Below are 25,323 nucleotides of genomic sequence, written 5' to 3' on the forward strand. Positions count from 1 at the left end.
TCATTGCTTCCAGGCCTTTTCAATAGACAGAGCTACAAAATATCTATATTGGAAATGGAAAGCATCAAGAATTTGTACAGATATTTTCAAATCAGTTTAACAACATAGCTTTTATAAAACTTTTTTAATTTTTTAAACAAGCACCAGAACCAGCACGGTATAGTCATTTTTTCATGTGCGATTCTCTTGATTTTGCATCCCATATTGGTTGTAATTGTCCTTATATATCCTTCCTCCCCAAATGGATTCTTTTACATTTATTTTCCTTCGTTCCTAAAATGAATAAAATTTACTTCACAATGCATGTGGGGTTATGTGCAGAGACTGGTTCTTAGTGATTTTGTATGGTATTTATCCCTTAGCAAATGTAGTTTAAGAACATGTTAATCTGATTTCCAATCACCTGATCAGGTGGGTGGACATTATTAGTGCCATATGCAATGGTCATGTCCCAGGCATCAATGATGCCCACGTTGAGGTCTTTGAAAATATCCTTCATGATAAGATATTGAATATAACCATGGAAGTCTCCATACCGCTCTGTCTCTATGTGCATCTCCCTGATGTTTTCTGTCTTAATAATCACTTTAGTGGTCGGGCTTCTTAGAAACAGTCTTTCAATAGCCTTTCGGACACCAATGGCCCTGCGAATAAAAACATCAATGGGAAATGGTCTGAAGTGCTGGCCAAAGGTGATGACGACAGCTGTGTTTTTGTCACCTGATAGCAGGTCAATTTCCCGAGGGATATAATTATGATCTATTAGAGAGTAGAGCTGGAAAGTGAGGAAAGGAAGGCTATGTTTTTTCCATTGAATCAGAGTGTGTCTTTTTGCATCCAGAAGCAAATGTTTCTTAAAAAGTCCAGTTTCATGAAGATCAAAAAACTGCAATGCTGATAAAAAGAAATAGTTGTTTTAAATAGAAGATGATGGTTAATATTCATGGAAAAGAATGTCGTATCATTTAAAGTACCCACCCACCTAAATAATTGCTCACTGGAGTCCACTCTCTAGGGTAGAGTACCAGTTCATACATGTAAAATGTGAATCAAAAATGTAAGGTTTTCATTGGAATTTTAAAAGAGGACAAACATCTCTTATGAAAGAGGGAATAAAATACACTTTAAATTTAAAGGCTCAAATCCAGAAAGCTAAATGAAGTAAAAAACAAAATAGCTCAAACGAGAGAATAGAGACCTCATTAAAAGTACTTTAAAACCAGCCTGAATTTTGGAGAGAATATAAAGTAACTACCCACTTTTTACAACTTTGGGTAAGTGGTAGATCCACTGACGTAGCGTAGAGTCTCCCAGGAGGTAGATGAGTTTGCCTTTCAGACAGTCATTCATCTTAATTGTGTCAAATTGAATCTGGTTGCAAAATGTTGTTATCCACCTTCCTCGTAAAGTGTAACCACCAGGGACAGGAGGCTTCATTCCAACTTGGCATTTCTCTTCTATCTTTTCACTCTCTGGTAACAGAGACACTTGTAAATGATTTTATTGTAGTATGGTAGACATCTAGCCTTCTTTCGTTGTCCTTCCTTTTATGGCTCTCTTTCCCCCTTCCTGTAATGTCTGTTTTCTATTTCTATCCGTTTCTAGTACTAATTCTTTAATCATTAGCTTTGCTTCAGGCGTGTCTACTTACTCTTTTGAGAGAATTTGAGTCATCTTGCCTCCTGCCTATTCCTTTTCCCCTAAATCTGGTCATTAGCTAAGTCTTGACATTTCATCCTTTCTTTGGCGTTCTATCCTTTCTTCCTGATTCTGTAGCCATGTCTGTGTTTGTCTCTAACCTGAATGATGTAAGTGGTCTGCCAGTTGCTGCTGTTGTATCAAATTCTTTACTTTTGTTTCATTAATGAAGAAATGAATAATCTTAATTTTTTCATGTTCAAAAAATGGCCTAAAACATGTACATTAAAAATAAAAACCTCAAATGGTATCACAATTATCTAATTTGACTTACTTTATTGAAAATCAGACTTTGCCAAAAGCAACATGCAGCATTCAATACAAACCTATATTTTGAGATATTGAAGGAAGTTTCACTAGAGTTTCAGGCTCTATTTGTGCATGGTCTGCCTTCTCTTTTAGGGAGCAGTGCAGCAAATGTCTTGTTATGTCATGAGGAAGGTTATCAGATTCCTCCTGTCGTGTTTCTTTGCCACTCTCTATGCTGCTGCCCCATCACTGAGCCAGTGCCTTGAATTTTAGAATTTGCTACATCAGGACTTCTGTACTGATACTATGTTCTGGTGTGAGATAGGAAACCGATTTGAATGCTGTAGGAAAGACCAAGGTAATAATGAATTTAAAAATAGAAGTTTATTTCTGTCTCACTTAACAGGCCTGGAGTGAGAAGGCCAGGGCTAATACACTATTGCGTGGTGTCAGGGACACCTGTTCCTTCTGTGTTATAGCTCTGCCATTCTTACCACGTGGCTTCGATCTAACCTGGCTCTTTCCCTTCTCACATTATATCTAAAGTTCAGCTAGTAGTAAAGGAAGAAATGGATAGGGAGGGCTAGTTGTTTTGCTTTTAAAGCATGACCTAGAAGTTTCCCACTCACACTTCTGGAAAAAATTTACTTATGGCCACAACTAGCTATAAGGAAGGATGGCCATGGGTCTAGCCACAAACTGGTTTCTATTACTGAAGAAGGAGGAGGCAGTGGATACTGGGGAACCATCAGCAGTCTCTGTTGTACTCTCTTTGCTTAGTTTCTCAATGGCCTTATTGTCCCTGGCTGCCTGTGTTCACAGAATAGTACATCGCCACATGATTGTATTGTATTTGTAACCTGTGGACAAAGTGGTAAAATGGTGCTGGTGGCAGAACTGGAAAGTGCATCTGAAATGGCTCCTAAGTCGTGGTGATTTGGCTTAGTAAAGGGAGTTTGTATAATCCTATAATTATGTTAGAATTACAGTGTGATGTGGATGGATTTCTATGAGGCTTGTTGGCACTGCACCCTGGATGACTGAATACCATGACCCTGGAAACTTGAGATTCAGTGTTAAGTATTCTTTATCCTAATAATATACTGGCGGACTTTGCTGAGAACATAGCCTCTAAGTTTATGGTTGTAAGCCATATCTTGTGTAATCTTTATGAGTCAGGGTATTCATGTTGCCATGTCTCAAAGTCTCTGAAGCCCTATTTCAAACTTACAACAAATTTGCTTATGATTACTCTTATATGTTTATTTTACTTAATAATTTTAGAACAGGCTTGAGTATTTTGAGGAGTATGTGGGTAATAATATCAGGATCCTATATATCAGGCAAAAGCAACTCCATTTTAGAAGTTAATTTGCCATGTTGGCTTCTGATTAACTCCAGTTTATCTATTGTTTCTTGCATAACAGCAGGAAATTACTGTAAATCTTGCCCTTAGACCAACAAGGCAAGATTTGCTGGCATTTTACTTCAATTGTCCTGTACATCCCACCCGAACCACCCTTCCCTTGTGCTCTGTAAGCCCTGGGTCTGGCAGTAATGGTGTGGAGATCCACCATCTTGTCTCACCAATGGAGACATAAACATAACCTCTGCTTCTAAGTCCCTATTAAATGTTTCTTTCTGAGAAACTGGATGTGTCAGCCTCTTCTTTGGCTTCTCAGCTTCCTCAAACTTTGGGAGTAGGTTTGCATAGACCTGCCCATTGAAAAACAGATTCCATTATATTTTTGATTAGATAGGCAGACTAATAGTCTCCCAAAGATATCCACATCCCCAATTCTTTTTTTTTTTTTTTTTGAGACGGAGTTTTTCTCTTGTTACCCAGGCTGGAGTGCAATGGTGCGATCTCGGCTCACTGTAACCTCCACCTCCTGGGTTCAGGCAATTCTCCTGCCTCAGCCTCCTGAGTAGCTGGGATTACAGGCATGCACCACCATGCCCAGCTAATTTTTTGTATTTTTAGTAGAGACGGGGTTTCACCTTGTTGACCAGGATGGTCTCGATCTGTTGACCTCGTGATCCACCCGCCTTGGCCTCCCAAAGTGCTGGGATTACAGGCTTGAGCCACCGCGCCCGGCCCCGGCCCCCAATTCTTAAAACCTATGAATATGTTGCCTTCCGTGGCAAAAGGGACTTTCCAGATATGACTAAGGTATGGACTTTGAGATGGAGACATTATCCTGGATTATGTGGGTAGGCCCAATCTAATGTCACTGGTACTCAAAAGTGGAAGAGGGAGGCAGAAGAGTGGATCAAAGATGTGACAGGAGAACTTGACCCTCTGCTGTGACTTTGAAGATAGAGGAAGAGGGCTACAAGGACTGTGGGAAGCCCTAAGAACCTGGAATAAGCAAAGGAACAGATTCACCCCTAGAGCCTCCAGGAAGGAACATGTTCCTGCTCTCCCTTGGCTCAGCTCAATGAGACTGATGTTGGACTTCTGGGCTACAGACTATAAGATGATATATTTTTGCTTTTTAAAACCACTTTATTATAGCAGCAATAAGAAAATGATCCATAGATAACTGATGTTCTTTTAAATATAAGGTTATCCCATCCAGAGACAGCATTTTTTCCTTCTATTTATATGAATTTTATTTTATATTCCTTAGTGACATGTTAAATTGCCTTTCTATAGAGCATGCATTTTGTTAAATTGCGAATTTACATTTTAAAGCACAAAGTGGATCATACCACTCTCTTCCTCAGTTGGTTTCTGTGGCTTTCAAGTCTACTGAATAATCTCTGAGATCCTCGGCCTGGTACTTGAGAACCTTCATGATTAGGTTCTTTCTCTCTTTCTAGGCTTATCCTCTGCTACATTCCACAATAAAGTCCATGATGACTTTGCTCATGACTGGAATTACCAGATAAAAAGAGTTAGATAAAAAATACAGGACACCATATTAAACTTGTATTACTTCATGCACTATTTCCCCCTTTTCTCAATGTATATATGACAGGCAATTAGAAATTACTCAAATTCACTTGATTCCCTTTATTTTTATTTACTTAAATCCAGCAACACTACCCATGCTCTTTGTGAGGTTTCTCTTCTTCATCTTCTGACTACACATATCCTTCAGGACTCAGTCAAATACCAAGTTTAACATAAGCTCCTTTGGCCTTTTTGCTTTCCTCATAAGTTGGTATGTTGAATGCATTTCACAATGCAAGCTAACTGAGCATTTATGTGTCTCCATTTGTCCATAATGCCTGATATCTGTGCAATGCTTGATAAATGTTTGCTGATCCTTTTGTAGTTCAGAAGCATGATGACTGGGTTTTCATGCTCATGTGTGAGATATGCCTCCCTCACACCATGTTATGACATCAGCACATTACCCATATGATGTGAGGAAAAATAAATAAATAAATGTTTGCAGAATAAATGAATAAATGGTGGCAATAGATTATTATGAGTTGAAGTAAATATCATGATGGACGTTATGGGTAAACTAAGACTTTATAAAAGTTATTTTAAAGCTAAGGTAGCCTAAATACTCTTTCATCAGTAACATGTGTTTGTCTTGAAAACATAATGAGTTAAAAACTCCACAGAACATTGGTAATTGCATCAACTAAATGTTAGGAGGTTTTGCCAATAGAGAGTTAGGAAACCAAAATCGGAAGTTTTCCTACTCTGAAGCTGTAGGGATTGATCCTTCAAAGACATTTGGACAGTGCCTTAGACTCTAGGAGATGAACTCTCAGGTTTAAATATAAATGTAGGATAATAACACTCTTTCCTTTTGGATATGTCAAGATGAAATCTCCCATAAAAATTTTGAAATCATTTGACTTAATTTCTCCCTTTAAAGTCCAGCATGATTGACATCACAGACACCTGCTAGGAATTGTGCTCCAGGAAAACTACAATTACTTCAGTTGATGCTGATAAAATTTCCTCTGAGCATCACCTAACTCAGGACAGAGCAGACTTACTGTTACATTTGGCGACATCAATGTGTTTACCGTCCTTCATAATTTCAACTCCTACTTTGGACCTTCAAAAAAAAAAATAGAACAATAAATTAGCCTGCTCTCTCCCCCATGTAACACAGGTGACTCACCTACTTGTGAGTGAAGGAAAAATTTTAATTTCCTATAACCAGAAGCTATTATTATTGTTGTAAATTTTAGATATATTGGGTATTGTAAATGAATGAGGAATTTGGAAGACTTTCTACCCTGCTGAGAGCACCTGAAGTCCAGGGCAGCTCTACTGATCTGCCACATGGAATCAGTGTGTCCTGGAATTTTAGGTTCAAAATATTTATTGAATTTACAAGTTCTCTTCTGTCTTTCTGCTTCCATATCTCCTAGTCCAGTTTGCAGAATAGTTTCCCTGAATTACTGTGGGCTTCTAATTGGTCATGCAAGCCTCAGTTTTATCCCACCTAAATTTTTCAATCTGACTGGCAGAGTACCCTTTCTCATTGCAAACGCAACTGCACTACTGCTTACATCCCTTTATTGTCTCCCCATCATGTACCCAAGGAATCCAGCCTTTTCGAGTGGCATGTAGACCTTTTATCAGAGGGCCTCTGCTTCCCTTTTTAATCCACATTTCCTGCTATGATTATCTTTGACTTTTTCGACAAACTTGCTTTCTGAAGATAGTAAGCTTTAGGAAGGAAGGTAATGCATAGGTCTGGTCCACTGCTGTATCCTTAATATCTATCAAAGTGGCTGGCAGAAAGTAGTGTTGAATCTCATGTGTTAATCATTGTACCTTACATTTCTTTCCTCCAACTGATGAAAGATGAGTCTTCCTACTTGAAAGCTCTTACTCATACTTTGTTTCAAACCTGTGTATATGGCCATGTAAGTGGAGGAAGGAAGAAAGGGATTAAGGGGAGAATGGGGACCCAGGTGCCAACTATAACAGATATAAGTGGTACCTGATTCCCTGCTATGGATGTCTCTTCAGGCACCATCCCGAGAAGAGAAAAGATCAGCATGTTTTCATCCTTACTAGGATTTAGGCATAAGGGTGGTTGATGGGTAGGAAGAGATTTGATGAGCTGAACCATCAGAGATAAAAGGAGAGGAACAGAAACTAAACTGTGCTTTTACTTTTCAGAAGGGATCCAGGGACTATAGATCAGGAGCCAAAACTTGGATAATGAGGTAAGATTCTGGAATGCATGTTATTTTGTCATGTTTGGTGCCCACTCTTATTTCCTCTTACCATATTTTTTTTGAAAGCTTATGGAAAAAAGACTCTAAACTTGACTTTGAAAACTGCTAGAAAGGGACTGCTCTGAACCTAGCATTCTACTTTGTCACTAATCTTAGGAAAAGTAAATCTTTGTGGGAAAAAAAGGGTACTGGGCAGAATTGAAAGAGAAAAGGATATGGACTGAGCCTCTGAGACTTACGTAAAGTTAGCAAATGAGCAAAAGTCTCTGCAACTGATAGATGTCTTATGGCTTGGCTCACAGTTCTGGGATTTATAACAGATAATCCTCAAAGTGGCCCATGAAGAGTCACTACTGATGATTCGTTCTAATCTACAAAGTGGTTTTCAGCTTAATGGAGAACAGGAAAACCAGGAAGTGAGCATCTGTTTGTGAACTGGGAGAGAAAAGCCTGGCATTGCTGCAGCTGTGATTGATAGAGAAAATGTGCCTCCACCCGGTTTGTGGAGGGCTGTTGAACCAGGGGTTCACAGGGATCACTAGGTCACAACATGGGGAGTAAGAAGGACTCCTCTACCCTAAGAGGTATATATTGAGGAATATCTGATCATGGGATCAGCTGGAGATAACCAGTAGGAATTGGCTTTTGTGGAAGATTGCTCAGTGTAGAAAATGGATTAGAGAGGGTGACTGCTGGGAGAGAGACCAGATGGGAAGCTGGTATAAGTGATCTAGATGAGATGATGATGGTCTGAACTTGAATAGCAGCACTGTACATGGGGGAAAATGGATCAATGCAAAGATATTTAAGAGGCAAAATTAACAAAATTAATTATGGGAGGTGAAGGAGCATAGATGTTATCATACACTTATCAAGGAATCTTTTTTCAATGGAACATCTGTGAATACATAGAAAAATAGTTATAGCAAAACACATGACTGATGGGACAATATAGTGAAAATGCAAAGTTCGGCACAGAGTGGTGAGTAGAGGCCCTGTGAAGACACCACATGTCTGACCTTGATTAGAGGCCTCTGAGAGTCATGCTCAGTGTTGCAATGGGCAATGCAGCTCTGACTGGGGCACTTCTCAGTGAGACACTTCTCATATACTTGAAAAGCATACTCACCTGTGGAAAAGGCTGTTTTCCCTGTCAGTAAGATAAGACACTTCTCTATTCTGGGTGGCCATGTGGGTCAGAGCCTCACAGGGCATGTGTTGGGGCTTCACACAGTAGAAGGCTTCTTGGTCTCTGTTATCCAGATATTCACAGAGTTCAGCACTTGAGTTTAGGGTCAGGCCACATTCAGTGAAGACATGAGAGGTGCCATTAACAAATTTACCTTTGAAAATAATTTTATTATAGCCTTGGTTCCTTGCCCTCCAGAGAGCCGACACTCCTTCACTGGGGTGGATGAGCAGCAGAGACAGGGAGACCTGGCCCTCCCAGAACAGAGTGAAGCTGATGAGGTAGGTGCCGTTGTTGAAGTCAGTCACCTTTCCCGAAGCACCTGCCATCAGGGCTGGGGAGGACATCCTGGCCCTCAGGAAATCTCCGCCATATTGCTTCCTGTGTCCCAAGTGGTCCCTCATCTCCAGCAGGATGTCCAGCTGGTCCCCCCTGCAGTATGTGTCTCGAGGGTTGAGGATGGTGGCTGTGCTGTGTGCGGCACTGGTGGTGGTGTTCACGTGGTCAAAAGGTCTGGGTGGGATCTGCTGGTTTAGTTTCTCCATGATTTCCTTTATTCTCAGTTCAGTCTCTGTTAGTGACTTTAACGGTATCAGTGGTGTTTTAGGGAATAAGGAGTTTGTGGAGTTGTTCCAGTAATGGAAGGAGATAGATAAGTTTAGAGCAGACCAAAGCTGAAATGACAAGCATTGTGATCTACTATGAAATTAACCTGTCTAGTCATTTTCACTTATTATGAGTTTAAATATTTTTTTACAGTGAATATTTGTATAATTGAATTCAATTTGTTACCAAACTGAATATTTTGTAACAAAGTGGCAGAGTAAATCGAAAGAGAAGAGAAACAAGGAAAGGAGATGTCATTATTATTATGATATATTATATATTATTATCAATATTATTTAAAATATGACAATTTTGAATAAAATATAAACATTTACATCTTTACCTCAATATTTTAGAGAATGTCTGAACAACTCTAGATAAATATATTCAATGCAAAATATATAGCTCATAAGAGAATACTTATGAGCAATAAATTGGTGATGATAAGTTTACTCCTTCTTTTCATACACGCCTTACATCCAGTAACATCCATATCTTTTACCCATCACTAATAGTCTTTTCCTCTCCAATTGTATCATAGTTCAAGTCACTGTCATTTATCTCCTGGATTAGATGACTGTCTTCAGACTTCAAGGAAGTCAGTCCTGCTTTCTCTCCATTTAATTTCCTCTTCTATAGCTAAATCAGCAGCACCTCCCTGTTTAAACCCCTTCAATGGCCTCTTGTAACTCTTGGGTAAAAGTCCGTTTGTAATATAGCTTTGTCTGTGGCCTATTTTTAACTTTAGTTCTTGCTACTCCCTCCCTTGCTTTTGATGTCTTGATAAGACTTCTTTTTTTTTTTTTTAGGAGCTGAACTTCCTGTTTTTCAGCTCTTGCTCTTTACCAATACTTTCTTCTCTTCCTGTATTGCTGGGTATCCCCAAATTCCCCCAATCCATTTAAACATCTCTTAACTTCTACCTTAGAAATCACTACAGCCTCAGAGGTCACTTATACTTTTGGCACTATACAGTGTTTTCTAGGCACTCGAATTCAGTGATTTTCAAATCTTGGTGGTAGTCAGAAATACCTGCCAAGCTTTTAAAAAATATGGACTCACAGGCTACAGTCTAGATCAAATGAGTCATAATTATTAAATTATGTCGTCCAGGAGCATATGCTCTCCAAAAGCCTCAAAAGCAATCTTAGTATCAGATAGATTTGAGAAGAAGGCTTATAGACCAGTAGTTGTCAACCCCTCTCACACTTTAGAACACATATAAAGCTTTTAAAAAATTCAGGCCTGGCTGCACTGCACCCCAGCATCAGGCAATAAATAAAACCCTTGTAATTGGTAACAAAGTAAAACCCTTGTGATTGGTAACAAAGTGGCAGAGTAAGCCAAAAGAGAGGAGAAACAAGACAATGAGATATCGTTTAAAAAAGATGAACAGAATCCAAGTTGAAGTTTTGAAAAAACTTTGGTGAAGCCAAAAGACAAATCATTAGCAATGCCAATCAAGACATAGAAATGAAAATACACAAAAGCCTTCAAAAGAACCTTTTTACGTATCTCTGGAAAATATTAAAAACTTACAATAGGGAATAAAAAATAGAAAATAATTATGAAATATATAATTAACACTAAGAATAAGAATATAATCATGATGATAAACCTTTTTCCATTTTCCCCACCTCTACAAGTCATAGGCTGAGATGCTTTTACGGGAAAGTACAGATATCCCTAACTTATATAACCAGGAAAAATAATCCAATCAATTTTACGAGGTAGGAATATATTTTATACTGAAACTAGATAAGTGTGATACAAGAAAAGTACAGGCCCATTTTACTCATGGACATGACTTTTAAATTCTCTCTCTCTCGGACACAAACAGATGGAAAAACATTCCATGCTCATGGTTAGGAAGAATCAATATTGTGAAAATGGCCATACTGCCCAAGGTAATTTATAGATTCAGTGCTATCCCCATCAAGCTACCAATGACCCTCTTCACAGAACTGGAAAAAACCACCTTAAACTTTATATGGAACCAAAAGAGAGCCCACATAGCCAAGACAATCCTAAGCAAAAAGAACAAAGCTGGAGGCATCATACTACCTGACTTCAAACAATACTACAAGGCTACAGTAATCAAAACAGCTTGGTACTGGTACCAAAACAGAGCCATAGACCAGTGGAACAGAACAGAGGCCTCAGAAGTAACACCACACAACTACAACCATCTGATCTTTGACAAACCTGACAAAAATAAGCAATGGGGAAAGGACTCCATGTTTAATAAATGGTGTTGGGAAAACTGGCTAGCAATGTGCAGAAAGCAGAAACTGGATTCCTTCCTGTCACCTTACACTAAAATTAACTCCAGTTGGATTAAAGATTTAAACATAAACCTAACACCATAAAAACACTAGAAGAAAACATAGGAAAACTACCCAGGACATAGGCATAGGCAAGGACTTCATGACTAAAACACTGAAAGCAATGACAACAAAAGCCAAGATAGACAAATGGGATCTAATTAAACTCCAGAGCTTCTGTACAGCAAAAGAAACCATCATTAGAGTGAACTGGCAACCAATAGAACGGGAAAAAATTTCTGCAATCTACCCATCTGACAAAGGGCTAATATCTAGAATCTACAAAGAACTAAAACAGATTCACAAGAAAAAAAAAAACAACCCCATTCAGAAGTGGGCAAAGGATATGAACAGATACTTTTCAAAAGAAGATGTATATGAGGCCAACAAACATATGAAAGAAATGCTCATCATCACTGGTCATTAGAGAAATGCAAATCAAAACCACATTGAGATACCATCTCATGCCAGTTAGAATGGTGATCATAAAAAATCTGGAGAGAGCAGATGCTGGAGAGGATGTGGAGAAATAGGAACACTTTTACACAGTTGGTGGGAGTGTAAATTAGTGCAACCATTGTGGAAGACAGTGTGGTGATTCCTCAATGATCTAGAAATAGAAATTCCATTTGACCCAGCAATCCCATTACTGGGTATGTGCCCAAAGAACTATAAATCTTTCCACTATGAAGACACATGCACATGTATGTTTGTAGAAGCCCTGTTTACAATAGCAAAGACTTGGAACCAACCTAAATGCTCATCAATGATAGACTGGACAAAGAAAATGTGGCACATATACACCATGGAATACTACACAGCCATAAAAAACGATGAGTTCGTGTCCTTTGTAGGGACTTGCTTGAATCTGGAAACCATCATTCTCAGCAAACTGACACAAGAACAGAAAACCAAACTGCATGTTCTCACTCATAGGCAGATGTTGAACAATGAGAACACATGGACTTAGGGAGAGAAGCATCACACACTGGGAGCCGTTGCGGGGGGACTAGGGGAGGGACAGCAGGGGGTGGGAAGGGTGGGGATGATAACACCAGATATAGCATGCACCTGTGCAGCAACCCTGCATGACCTGCACATGTACCCCAGATTCTAAAGTAAAATTAAAAAAAACAAAAACAAAAAAAGAAAGTACTTGGTGCCAAACCCGGGGCATTTATTGATGACCAACTAATAAATTGTTTATTCTGAAAAAAAATTTCTCTCTCTCTCTCTCTCTCTCTCTCTGTGCATATATGTATATACATATAAAGGCATATAGGTAGATTAGATAAAGATATACAGGTGTGTGTATTTGTCATGGTTGATTATGGGTGAATTCAGGGTTGTAAAAAATGGCTCTAAAGTGAAAAATCTTGTAGTATAATTTATATATTAATGGATTAAGGACAAATCTCATTATTTTTCACTCTCCTCAAACTTATCTAATTGGGATGGCGGTTGCAATAAAAGCATTTGATGTATTTCAACATTTATTTAGCATTAAAATTCAGTAATAGGAAACCTGAAACATTTTAAAAGTCAAGGAGACAAGGATGTCAGCCACCATTAACTGAATTAATGATCAACATAAGGTTGGAAGTCCTGAACAATAAAATAAATGAAAAGAAATCCAAGGTGGGAGAAGAGTAGGGGGAGAAACAGACTTTTTCTCTTTCTTTTTTTATTTTCTATTTATTTATGTATTTATTTATTTGAGATGGAGTTTTGCTCTTGTTACCCAGGCTGGAGTGCGATGGCGGCTCACCGCAACCTCCGCCTCCTGGGTTCAGGCAATTCTCCTGCCTCAGCCCCCTGAGTAGCTGGGATTACAGGCACGCGCCACCATGCCCAGCTAATTTTTTGTATCTTTAGTAGAGACGGGGTTTCACCATGTTGACCAGGATGGTCTCGATCTGTTGACCTCGTGATCCACCCGCCTCGGCCTCCCAAAGTGCTGGGATTACAGGCATGAGCCACCGTGCCCGGCCTCTTGTCTTTATTTTTTGTAGGTGTTGTGATTGTCTACAAAGGAACCAGAGTTAGCAAATTATTAGCATCAAGATAGTCAGCAAGGAGATGAATACAAAACAAACTCACAAAATCACATCATTTAAACTATAGAAAATACAATAGCAGAAACTCTGTCCTTGATGGAGGCATTTGGAAAACTCTTTTAAGGATATTTTTAAAAGGCCTGAATGAATGAAAAGATGTAGCACTTTGAAATGTAGTAAGGCTTAATACGATAAAGTTGTTAATTCTCTCTCAAAATAATTTAAAATTTTTCTGTATTTCTAATTAAATTCTCAAGGTGGGAGAGGAAACCTGATTAATTCTAAAATTTTAGGGAATAAAATCATTTATAAATTGAATCTATTTTAAAAAAACTAGCCATAGTGTAAATTATTGAAATAAAATAGAATTGTTAAGTGCAATATCAATTAAATAAGCCAGTCAAAAGGAGTAGATGCCTTAGAAGTAGACTTAAAGTTTCTAATAGGTTAGTGGTAACATCAGAAATCAGAAAACTATATTTGGTAAATTGTATCAAGAAAATGGTTTCCCTATATTGACAAAACCCCCAAGATTCCTGTCACACACTATGTACTATAGATCCAAATGAATTAAAGACCTAAATAGGAATAATGTAACTAAAAGTTTAATATAAAGAAATGTATAATTTCCTTGTGACCTCACGTCACCAAATATTTTTTAAATATGACCCCCAAAACACAAACTACAAAAAAAGTGTTTATGTATTCGATGACTTCAAAATTAGAAGTTTCATTTAACAAAGGACATCATAGACAAACTTAGCAGCAGAATGGGACAAAATATTTGCAAAATTTAAAAGTAGTAAGTTATCTAGAAAATAAAAGTTGCTACTAAAAATAAAAAGGAAAGTGTTAGTAAAACCAGTAGAAAATTTGACAAAGTATATAAATTGAAAGCATGTATAAAAATGTTATTGACTCTTTAGGTATATTAGGAAAGTGATGAATCTAATTTATTTATTTATTTTTTATTGACACAGAGTCTCACTCTGTCACCCAGGCTGGAGTGCAGTGGCATGATTTTGGCTCACTGCAACCTCTACCTCCTGGATTAAAGCCATTCTCCTGCCTCAGCCTCACAAATAACTGGGATTACAGATGCCCACCACCATGCCCAGCTAATTTTTTGGATTTTTAGTAGAGACAGAGTTTTGCCATGTTGGCCACGCTGGTCTCAAACTCCTGACCTCAAGTGATCTGCCCGCCTTGGCCTCCCAAAGTGCTGGGATTGCAGGTGGGAGCCACCACACCTGGCTGATAAATCCAATTTATTTAGGAGACCGATAAGTTAAACTTTGTATATTCATATAATGAAATGCATGCGGCTCTCAGACATCATGAACTACATTTACTTACATATAGCAACATGATTAGATTTCAAAAAGCAATTTTGAATGAAAAAAATTAAGAAAATATTTATGTAAATTAAAATAAATACAAAGACTAACTTATAGCTATATATCTTCCTAGTCCACATATATACATAAATACATGTATCGAATAAGAATTGAAATACTCTGAGAAATAACTAGTATGGAATGGGTGCCAATGGGAAAGGAGGAAGGAGAGTATGAGTGAGAAATAATTTTTTTAAAGTATAACCAAAGAGTTATGTTTCATATACGACCAAGTAACTCCTTACTCTCTTTGAAGTAGCAATATTCAACTCTGAACAAAATGCCAAAAACAAGTACCTGAAGGCGAAAGAGAATGAATAAAAGCAGTCAAGTTTTGGAGGAAAGATGAAACTTGGAAGAAGGTGCCATTAGTGGAGGTAAGTTTTCTGTTTTTGATGTGTTAGTCTGAGGGCAGGTCACTAACAGAATAGCTAAAACACGGTAGAAAGCAGTCTTTTTTTTTTTTGGCTTGAACAACCTGAGAGCAGAGTCTGCAGCAATACAGTCACTGGAAGGAGGGGAAATCCCAGAACAGAGAGAGACAGAGAAGGTCATGCCCCAATTCTGAATATGAACTTTGTTTAGATATCTAGCTGACCCCTGAAGCACACCTATGGGGTAGACACAAAGCAGTTTGCAGCTAAAGTCAGAACTCAGCTGAGACGTGACTTACTTATAACCACAGGTTGAGTCAGTTTGCAGTTTGAGTTGAACCAAGTTAATTGATTGCCTGCCACGACAAAAACATCAACACTATTCTCAGTAGTAAAACAGGATCCATTTACAACATAATAGACAGGATGTCCAGGATACAATTCAAAATTACTCAGCATAGGAGGAACCAGAAAAATGCAGTGTTTTGCAAAAGACAAGACAATTAATGGAAGCCAACCTTGAGATAACATAGATGTTGGCATGATCAGATGAGGATTTTGAAACAGTTATTATAACTATGCTCAATGAGGTAAAGGAAAATATGTTGTAATGAATAGAAAGATAAGAAGTCTTAGCAAGGATGGAGAAATATTTAGAAATGTTGATGAAAAGAGTCAAACTCTGTCAAATATTTGAAGAGATTTATTCTGAGCCTAATATGAGTGACCATGGCATATGACACAGCCCTTGGGAGGTCCTGAGAATATGTGCCCAAGATGGTTGGGGTTCAGCTTGGTTTTATGCACTTTAGGGAGGTATGAGATATTAATCAAAGACATCTGAAAAATACACTGGTTTGTTCCAGAAAGGCAGGGCAATTTGAGGGAGATGGGAGATGATGCTTCCAGATGATAGGTAAATTTAATCATTTTCTGGTTGAAAATTGGTTAAGTTTGTCTAAAGACCTGAGATTAATAGAATAATTTGGGCAAGATAAAAAACCAGAGCTTAGTCCTCAGAAAGAACCGAACAAATTTTACAACAGAACAAAACAATATCTGAGATAAAAAATAGACCTCTTAATTCACTATGCTAAACAGCCTCCCTGCTTCTCAATGTTTATCTGTTAGATCAAATTTATATTTATCAATTCCTTTAGACCTTACATACATTTATTAATTTAAGGTCTTTTTGATTTTTAAGTTTCTGAAAGAGGCATAATAAAAATTCCCAGAATGTCATATGGTTGAAAACATACAGCATGCAGCCATTTCAGATAGGTGTTTTTCAAAGAGTAATATGCAATAAGTTTCCTCTATGTCTCTTCCGATCCCTGAAGCACGCCTACGGGGTAGACACAAAGCTGTCTGCAGCTGAAGATTTGTATAAGTCTATAATATTTGTATAAGTTTATTTATTGGCTCACTATTATGCAATGAGTGAGAATCCTACTGCTCCACATACTCACCAGCAATGGGTATCAGTTTTTTTCTGTTTTGAATTTTAACCATTCTAATTGATACATAATAGAATGGCTAAAATTTGTCTCCCTGACAAATAATGTTGAGTACCTTTTTAATATATTTAGTTGTAATTTGTATATCTTCTTTGGTGAGGTGTCCATTCAGATCTTTCACATATTTCAAAACTGTGCAAAAAAATTCCCACTATGGCTGCGGCTTATCAATTTTAGCTTGTAATTCTGACTGTTGCCACTTTTGTATGTTGAGACTTTTTGCTAGGGCCATTCACATGTATGATTATTTTATCTTCTTTGTAAATTGTTTCTTATGTAGCATCTCACTTTATTCTTATTTGTGTCTTTTCTTAAATTGGATTTTCTTTACTTTTTAACATCAATATTTTATCAAAATTTAGTAGAGTAAAATGTTTAAGGAAATCAAGGAAAGAAGATATGAGTCAGAAATTTTATAAGAAGACAAATTGACCTTTAATTATAAAAGACATAGACAAGTTCTGATGAAAACATTAGAATTTAGGAACTATTCTGCCCAGATCCTTCCCAAGGAATCTACTAAACAGCATGAACATTAAATAACCAACATAATTGAAAAATTTGATATAAGGATTTATGGTAAAAAAGAATCACATATTTATTTACAGAAATAAGTCTAGTATTCAATGATCATGTGCTCTGACAGTATAGATTTAGTACAAATATAAAAAATGGTTGGAGAGTGGGGAGAGGTATGGAAAGTAAAATTAGCTTCTTGTTTGCCTTATAGTTATTAACGGAAGTAAAAGGACATTACTTCAAATCAGATGTTGAGGAAAAGGGAGAGTTGGGGCAAAAAGAGGCTTATCGTTACTTTCGATATTGCTCATTAGAGGGAAGCAATAGTCATTTACCAATAAAAAAGTAAATAGGTGTTATATAAATGGATTAAAATAACATAATCATTAGAACAAAAATATAAACTTCACTAAATAACAGTAAAAAATCAAGTAAATTAACTAGATCCTATAAAAACATGAATATATATGATTATAACATAAAACAATATGTCATACTGACGCCGAACATATTTATCACATCAATAACTATACATTAGCTTATCTCACCAATTAAAGTATGTTTTCAGGTCAGGCAGAGTGGCTTATGCCTATAATCTCAGCACTTTGGGAGGTTGAGGCAGGCAGACCACTTGAGGCAAAGAGTTTGAGACCAGCCTGGACAATATGGCAAGACTCTGTCTCTACAATGTGTGTGTGTGTGTATGTATGTGTGTATATAGTCACTTTGGGAGGCTAAGGCGGGTGGATCACTTGAGGTGAGAAGTTTAAGAGCAGCCTGGCCAATATGGTGAAACTCTGTCTCTACTAAAAATACAGAAACTAGTTGGGCATGGTGGTGGGCACCTGTAATCCCAGCTACTCGAGAGGCTGAGGCAGGAGTATCACTTGAACCTGGAAGGTGGAGGTCACAGTGAGCCAAGACTGTGCCATTGCACTCCATGTATGCCAGCCTGGGTGACAGAGCAAGATTCTGTATTAAAAATAAAATTATATATATATATATATATATATATATATATATATATATATATCCAGATGTGGTGATGTGTTCCTGTTGTCCCAGCCACTCAGGAGGCTGAGGCAGGAGGATGACTTGAGCCCAGGGAGCCATGTTTGTGCCACTGCACTTTAGGCGGGGGTACAGAGTGAGACCCTGTTACAAGAAAAATCACTTTTTCTTTTTCAAATTGGTTAACAAAGCCAAATTCAACACCGTGGCTTACATAGGAGACATACTAACAACACAGATTTAGAATTATTTTTTTTATATAAAAAAGAGTGGTACTTAATAATGAGAGATTAAACACTTCCCCAAGATTGGGACCAGTCAAGAGTGTCCTCTTTCACCATTCCTATTAGACAATATAGTGGAAGTCCTAGCTAGTGCAATAAAACAAGAAGGAAAAATAAGAGGTATACATATTGGAAAGGAAAAAGTAAAGCTATTTTTATTCACAAATGACAGGACTGTCCATGTAGAATATACCCAAAGAATCTATGGAAAATTCCTGGAACTACTAAGTGAATATAGCAAGGTTTCAGAAAACAAGGTCAATATATAAAATTTAATTGTTTCTGTATATACTAGCAATGAAAAATTGGAATTTGAAATTACAAAAAAGAAAACCATTTACAATAGCACCAAAAAAGTGAAGTACTTAAGTATAAATCTAACAAAATATATACAGGATCTGTATGTAGAAAACTATGGAATATTAATGGAAGAAATTTTCAAAAATCTAAATAAATGAAGAGATATTCCATATTCATGGATTGGAAAGACTAAATATTTTTAAGATGTCAGTTCTCCCCAGCTTGATTTATTGATTCAATACCATATCAATAAAAATCTCTGGAAGTTTTTTGTAGTAATCAACAAACTGACTCTGAAATTTTATATGGAAATGTAAAGGAACCAAAATAACCAACCCAATTCTGAGAAAGAAGAACAAAATTGGAGGACTCTCATAGTCCCATTTCAAGGCTTAGTACAAAGCTGCCATTATCAAGACAACGTAGTATTGGTGAAAGAATGAACACATTGATCAAGAGAACATAATAGAAAGCCAATAAATGTACAAATATTATCAACTGATTTTTGATGAAGGCACAGAGGCAATTTGTTGGAAAAATGAGTCTTTTCAACAAATAGTGCTGGAACAATTAGACATTCATATATTAAAAAATAAGCCTAGACACAGACCTCACAAGACAGAAAAGTTAACTCTACATTGATCATAGACCTAAATATAAAATCAAAAATTTCTGGAAGAAAGCACACATGAAAATCTGTGTGAACTTGAGCTGTTGATGAGGTTTTCGAAATAATATAAAAAGCACAATCCACGAAAGAAAAACTGGTAAGTTAGATTTTACTAAAAATTGAAGCTTCTGCCCTGTGACACTATTAAGAGGATGCAGAGATAAACCATAGAGTGTGCAAATATATTTTCAAAACCCTTACCTGGTAAAGGACTTCATCTAAAATATACAAAGAACTCTTAAAACTCAACAATAAGAGAAAACAATTTTAAAATGTGCAAAAGATCTGAATGGACACCTCACCAAAGAAGATACGCAAATTGCAACTAAATATATAAAAAAGACATTCAACATTATTTGTCAGGGAGACAAAGCAGCAATGAAATACTATTACCTATCAATTAGAATGGCTAAAATTAAAAAACAAACAAGCGAACCTGACAATACCAGTTGCTGGTGAGAATGTGGAACAGTAGGATTCTTATTCATTGCTGGTGGGAATCCAGAATGGCACAGCTACTTTGAAAGATGCTTTGACAATATCCTATAAAACTAAACATAGTCTTACCATTCAGTATAGCAGTTGTTCTCCTGTGTCCTTATCCAGTTGATTTGGATGCTTACATTGACGCAAATGCCTGCACATGAATATTTATAGCAGCTCTGATCAGAGTTGCCTCAAACTGGGAGCAACCAGGAGGTCTTCAATAGGCGAATATAGATAAACAAATTGTAGTACATTGATACAGTGGGATAATATTCAGCAATGAGAAAAATAAGCTATCAGTCCATGCAACAACATAGGTGAATCTTGAATGCATAATGCTAAGAGAAAGAAGCCCATCTGAAAAGGTTGTGCACTGTATGATTGCATTACTATGATATTCTGGAAAAAGATGGTTCTATAGAGATCAAAAATCAATCAGTAGTTGCCAGAGATTTGGGGAGGGGAGAGAGTTGAATAAGTGAAGCAGAGGGGGACTTTTTAGGTCAGTGAAATTATTGTGTATGATACTGTTGCTCATACATAAAACTGTGCAAAAGCTCATAGAATCGTATAACAGAGTGAATTTTAATGTAGGCAAAATAAAAAATCAGGAGATTGAGGGACTAAAGCATAGAGCACGGTGTTTTAACTTATTACAAATTTAACTGTATTACAGATGTATGACATAACCTTGCTGAGGAAAGGTGCTGACCTAAGCAGCTTTGGAAATTCATAGAGTCTATAAGACAAAAGACAAAAGGAACTACATATAAACACTGTGCTCTAAGCCAGCAATTCTGAAACCATTGTATATGTATGCTGGGGGGTGAACAAATAAGTAAATAAATAGATGACAGATGGTGGGAGCCAGATTTCTCATTATTGAGGTGGTAGGTGAAGGCTAGTGTAAATCATGTAGTGACAGATAAGAGAAATATCAGTATGAGCCCATGTTTAGCTTAATATAGATTGCAATGGAGATTTTACATATAATTATAGATATGCATGTATTACCAGTGAATCTAATAAATTCAAAAGGAAGAAACACAAATATGCAAAATTAGACGTCTTTGGGAGGAAGGGATGTTTCCCTTTTTTCCCTGAAAAGAGCGAAAAGTTTAAAAGTCACAAGATGATTTACACAATTTTAAGCAAATACATATGAGAATCTAGATAAAATTGATAACTCAGAAAATACAACCCATCAAAATTGACCTGAGTGACATTAAAAAAATAGAGAATAGTGAAAAAAGTAATAGAGTGCTGCTACTGAATGCAGCAAGCCGGACTGGTGGAATTCTACCCAACATTAAAGATCAGGCAATCCCAATATTACGTAAGTACGTTCAGAACACTATAAACAGATAAAAACAAAAAGAAAGCTTGCAAATTGATTCTTATGAAATAAGCGTAATGCATTTTCCAAAACCGGATATTGTACCGGGAACTTTAGATTTATGAACACTGAGATAAAATATTAAATCTTAAATAAAATATTAGCAAACAATCCAAATGAACATTAGAAAAATATTAGGTCATCATAACCCAGAGAGTTTATTCCAGGAATACATATTTTATTCAGTATGTAATATAATTCATCACATTAATACAGCTAATGAGAAGAATTTCATGATTATCTCCATAAATACACAAAAGGACTTTGACAAAATTAGTACTGATTTATGCTGAAAAACACAACAAAAATAAATTTATGGATTTCTTCTACACATAAAATATATACTTTAACTCAAAACCTTGCATTTTACTTAAGAGGAACAAACACTGAAGACTTTGTCACCAAAATTAGGAACAAGAAAAAGATAACAACGTTATCTCATAACGTTGAACATTGGGATGGAAGTGTTAGCTAATGCAGTTAGACAAGAGAAAGCAATTTGAGGCACTGAAATTGAAAAGAAAATAAAAATAATCTTTATTTTCATGTGCAATTGTTATTTATCTGACAAACCCCGAATTATCAATGGAAAAATGACTATAAATAATAAAAGAATTTAGTAAAATAGTAAAAAATAGGAAATAAAATTACTATATAAAAAATCAATAGCTTTGTGTATACAGACGAATAACAGAGAGAAACTAAAATGGAAGGGAAAATCCAATATATGGCAGCAAAATGATAATAAAATACTCAGTTATTTGTTTAGCACTAGCGTCCAAGATTTATATGAGGAAAACTCACAAAACACTATTGAAGAAGACAAAATTGAACAAATGCAAAGGCAACCGTGTCCTTAGATAGAAAACTTAACATCATAAATATGTTTAGTCTGCAAGGTTAACTTATACATTTAATAAAATCACAATAACAATATCCTAAATATCTTCTGGGCCAGACAGGCCAGTTAGAAAGTTCACTTGAAAGGATAAATGAGAGAGAATAGTTACAAAACATATCAGGAATAAAAAATCCAAAGTCTTGGGTGTGGGTAGAATTAGTTCTACTATATTAAAACTTACTTGTAAAATCTTTATAATTAAAGTAGGATGGTATTGATGCATGAATAAAGGGACAATGTAACAGAACTGAAAATCAGAAATAGACCTCATTATACATACAAATTTAGTATGCTATGGTGGCCTCGCTCAAAATCAGTGAGGATATAGGATGGAACTTTTAATAAGAGGATTAGGATAATTGGAGAGACATGTGGAAAAAGTTAAATGGGATTGATATCTTATACCATTCAACAAGATAAATTCCAAGTGGACCTGATATTTATAGACAATGTAACTATACAAGTGAAAAAGTAAGAAAACGTGGATGAATACCTGTATGATCTTTGAGTGGGAAAAACGTTTCAACTATGACTTAACATCCAGAAACATGTTATAAGGGAAACACTACTGCTAAAAAAACTTTTTCATAGAAAAGGAAATCATAGACACAATAAAACGACAAAATGACAAGCTGGATTTACATGGCCAGGTAACATATACATCTAGATTGAGTAATTAAATAAGTTATTTAGTGATGAGGAAGTTGGTAGCTTTAACAAGGGCCATTCTGGGCGCATATGCAAGGTCAAATCCTGACTGGAATGGAGTGAGGATGAATGGGAAATGAGGAAATAGAGGTTGCTGATGTCCACAATGCCTCCAGCAAGTCAGGTAGAGAGGGAGAAGATAGGGCAGAGTTGGAGTGGGGGAGGAGGGGCAGGACTAATGGAGTGCAACTGACTTGATGCAGATGGCATAGGTGAGGGCTCACCTGTGTGATCTGCATCAAAGGTGAGTTGTTCATATCTTTGTGAAGTTCTGAAAAATTATAAAAGTCATCCAGGTTACTACCAAAAAAGAGATCAACATCAGCAGCATTATTTGAAGCTTCGTCTTTGAGGACATGACAAATGTCCCAGGAGAGATGACACAAGAGAGGAGTCTTGTGAGAAGCGAATCTCTTTGTACTCATTATTTAACTTCTAACCTGTGATTTGCTTCCAAAATTTGTTCTTTTGTGAGTCACTTTCTTCTTTCCTTCTGCTAACCAACAACTCATACCCCCAATCCCTTTGTCCACCTCTTGGCTAGGATTGTTGCTTCCTCCTTCCAGGACCCTGAAATGGAAGTCAGAGTCACCTCATAGGTTCTCTCACTGCCTTCCCTATTTTCTTAGTTACAACACATAACAAGTACAATGAGAAGCAGAAAAATTAATTTATTAGCATGTCTTTTGGAGGAAGACTAGGCATAGTGGATAGGACCACAAGAATATGCTTGTATTACAAAACATAATCTGTAAAATGCCTTTAAAGAAAGCCAGTCCTGTTAACTGGGCAGGGAGGTAGGGTGTGTAGCTTTTGTTTGGCCGAATGCCAAGTCTGAAATTTGGGAGGGGACACTCCTTCAGGAATGAATTACTCTGCATAATAAAGAAGTGATGATCCAATAAGGCTGGGTATTGCATGAGGAAGGGGAAAAAGGAGATAGATAGAAGCAGTGAGGGAGAGAGATGAAGAGAGAGAGAAAGAAGCTCCTTCCCACCATGCCCATGTTAGCACAGTCATGGAGAGCAACAGTAAAATTATATGCTTTAAATAGCTCATTTTGGGAAACAAAATGTAAAGCCTTGCCTCCTTGTCCCTTACCAAATCCTCAGTGAAGTCTCAATTGTGTGAAAGCTTTTGTGTGAGTGGATTCATTTGGTAGAATCCAAAAGGTTCTATGTTTTGAATCCGGTATGTGCAGAGCAAAATCAGACACTTCACATGCAAAGCGGAAGTGAGAGAACAAAGGATCTGTTTAGAGCTGGTTAACCTTTGGGAAGTCCAAGATGAAATTATTTTAAACAAGATGCAGCACACAGTTGCAACTCATATTGAAACACTACCTTCTGGTCGATCTATGACTTCCCAATGTCTGAAGCATGGTGTGGGAGAACTTGTAGAGATGTTGAGTGTTAAGACCAAATGAATGAATGCAGGAGAGAAGACAAGGGGAAGCTCTAATTTGTGCCACACACTATGTTGCAGTAGATTATTTACTTTTTAATTTCCAAGAGACTGCCAATACCTGAAGAACTGGAAGAATGTCTGTCTCAGCATTGTATGCCCAGTGCCTAGCATGGTGCCTGACAAGCACAGTATTTGTTGAATAAATCATTTCAAAACAGAATCCTGATTTTCAGACCAACTTCAACTTCTATCCACTGAAATTTTATATTTTCTCAGAATGTACAAAAAGCATGTTCAATAGGGTAAAAAAAAAATCAGTCAAGGGTCTACTCTGACCCCTCCTGCCCCTGAGACTGACCCAGGTTTTCTGACTTTTAAGTGAGTTGTGTAAAGTGTGAGTTATAACATCTCATCTGAATCATTTTTCCTAGAAAGTAGTGTGTATTGATAAGTTTCAGCAGCATTAAAAAAAAGTATGATTGCCATTTAAGTTTCAGCAGCATTAAAAAAAGTATGATTGCCATTATAATTATACTCTTATAAATCTTAAATTCTCAACCTCCTTTTCATAGATCTTTAAACTTGTTCTGTAGAATATTAAGAACTTACCCAATAGATGTCAGGTACCATGGAATGCACTGAAGATAAAGAGAAGTAGCAAAATCAATGAAATAAACATTGATGTAGGATTAGAATACAGTAGTAGAAATACCAAATTCTTGTTGCTCTTTGAAGAAACCTTACTCTTCCAAGCTCCTGAGTCTTTGCCCAAACTGTTCTGCCGGAAATTCTTAGTTCCTCCCTCACTGCACCGACGCCGCTCAATCTCTGCTGTGCTTCCTGGTAAATCTGGAAATTTCCTATTCATTGTTTGAGTTTGAGTTTGAATACCAACTGCTCTTTCCTCAACTGTTTTCATTGATAATTCCTTCCTTTGTGCTCCCATAGTCTTATACGTGTACCTTGTAACAATATGTGCTACCCTGTTGTATCTCCTCATGTGTCTGTACCTTCATTAGATTGATGGACATTCTAGAGGAGACTCCCTCAGAGAGTCCCTTATT

General features: G+C 36.9%; 2 protein-coding genes and 1 non-coding gene across 5 annotated transcripts in view; 2 read left to right on the top strand and 1 right to left on the bottom strand.

Moving 5' to 3' along the window:
* The window catches only part of NXPE2 (neurexophilin and PC-esterase domain family member 2), a 225,719-nt gene that overhangs the window by 82,974 nt on the left and 117,422 nt on the right, over positions 1-25,323 (top strand). For both annotated transcript variants that reach the window (XM_078339181.1, XM_078339183.1), the window contains one exon: positions 7,055-7,101. In XM_078339181.1, coding sequence (XP_078195307.1) covers positions 7,055-7,101 — 47 coding nt within the window. The remainder of the gene's footprint in view (positions 1-7,054; positions 7,102-25,323) is intronic.
* Positions 92-23,609, bottom strand: NXPE1 (neurexophilin and PC-esterase domain family member 1). 2 transcript variants are annotated; one of them, XM_017977551.4, is made up of 5 exons: positions 23,114-23,609; positions 8,243-8,978; positions 5,914-5,975; positions 1,260-1,472; positions 92-894 (listed from the first exon to the last, which is right to left on the bottom strand). In XM_017977551.4, exons 1-5 carry the CDS (start codon positions 23,208-23,210, stop codon positions 359-361), a joined length of 1,644 nt encoding a protein of 547 aa, XP_017833040.3. In that variant the 5' UTR covers positions 23,211-23,609; the 3' UTR covers positions 92-358. The 2 variants fall into 2 exon arrangements, with proteins under 2 accessions (XP_017833040.3, XP_078195310.1); XM_078339184.1 differs by lacking the exon at positions 23,114-23,609 and having other exon boundaries at positions 8,243-8,761.
* On the top strand, positions 5,220-5,323 carry LOC118146031 (small nucleolar RNA U13). Its single transcript, XR_004731500.2, has one exon. It is a non-coding gene; the product is annotated as a small nucleolar RNA U13 (small nucleolar RNA).

This window comes from Callithrix jacchus, chromosome 10 (assembly GCF_049354715.1).
Source record: "Callithrix jacchus isolate 240 chromosome 10, calJac240_pri, whole genome shotgun sequence".
Taxonomy (NCBI): Eukaryota; Metazoa; Chordata; class Mammalia; order Primates; family Cebidae; genus Callithrix; species Callithrix jacchus.

What these genes read in the sequence shown, in the direction of transcription:
- NXPE1 (XM_017977551.4), bottom strand. Translation starts at nt 23,210, where the DNA reads ATGTCCTCAAAGACGAAGCTTCAAATAATGCTGCTGATGTTGATCTCT. An exon ending in AATTTTTCAGAACTTCACAA is followed by an intron (nt 8,979 to 23,113) that starts AGATATGAACAA and finishes GCTTGTCATTTC; the next exon opens with AGCTTTGGTCTGCTCTAAAC. An exon ending in CTTACCCAAAGTTGTAAAAA is followed by an intron (nt 895 to 1,259) that starts GTGGGTAGTTAC and finishes TCTTTTTATCAG; the next exon opens with CATTGCAGTTTTTTGATCTT.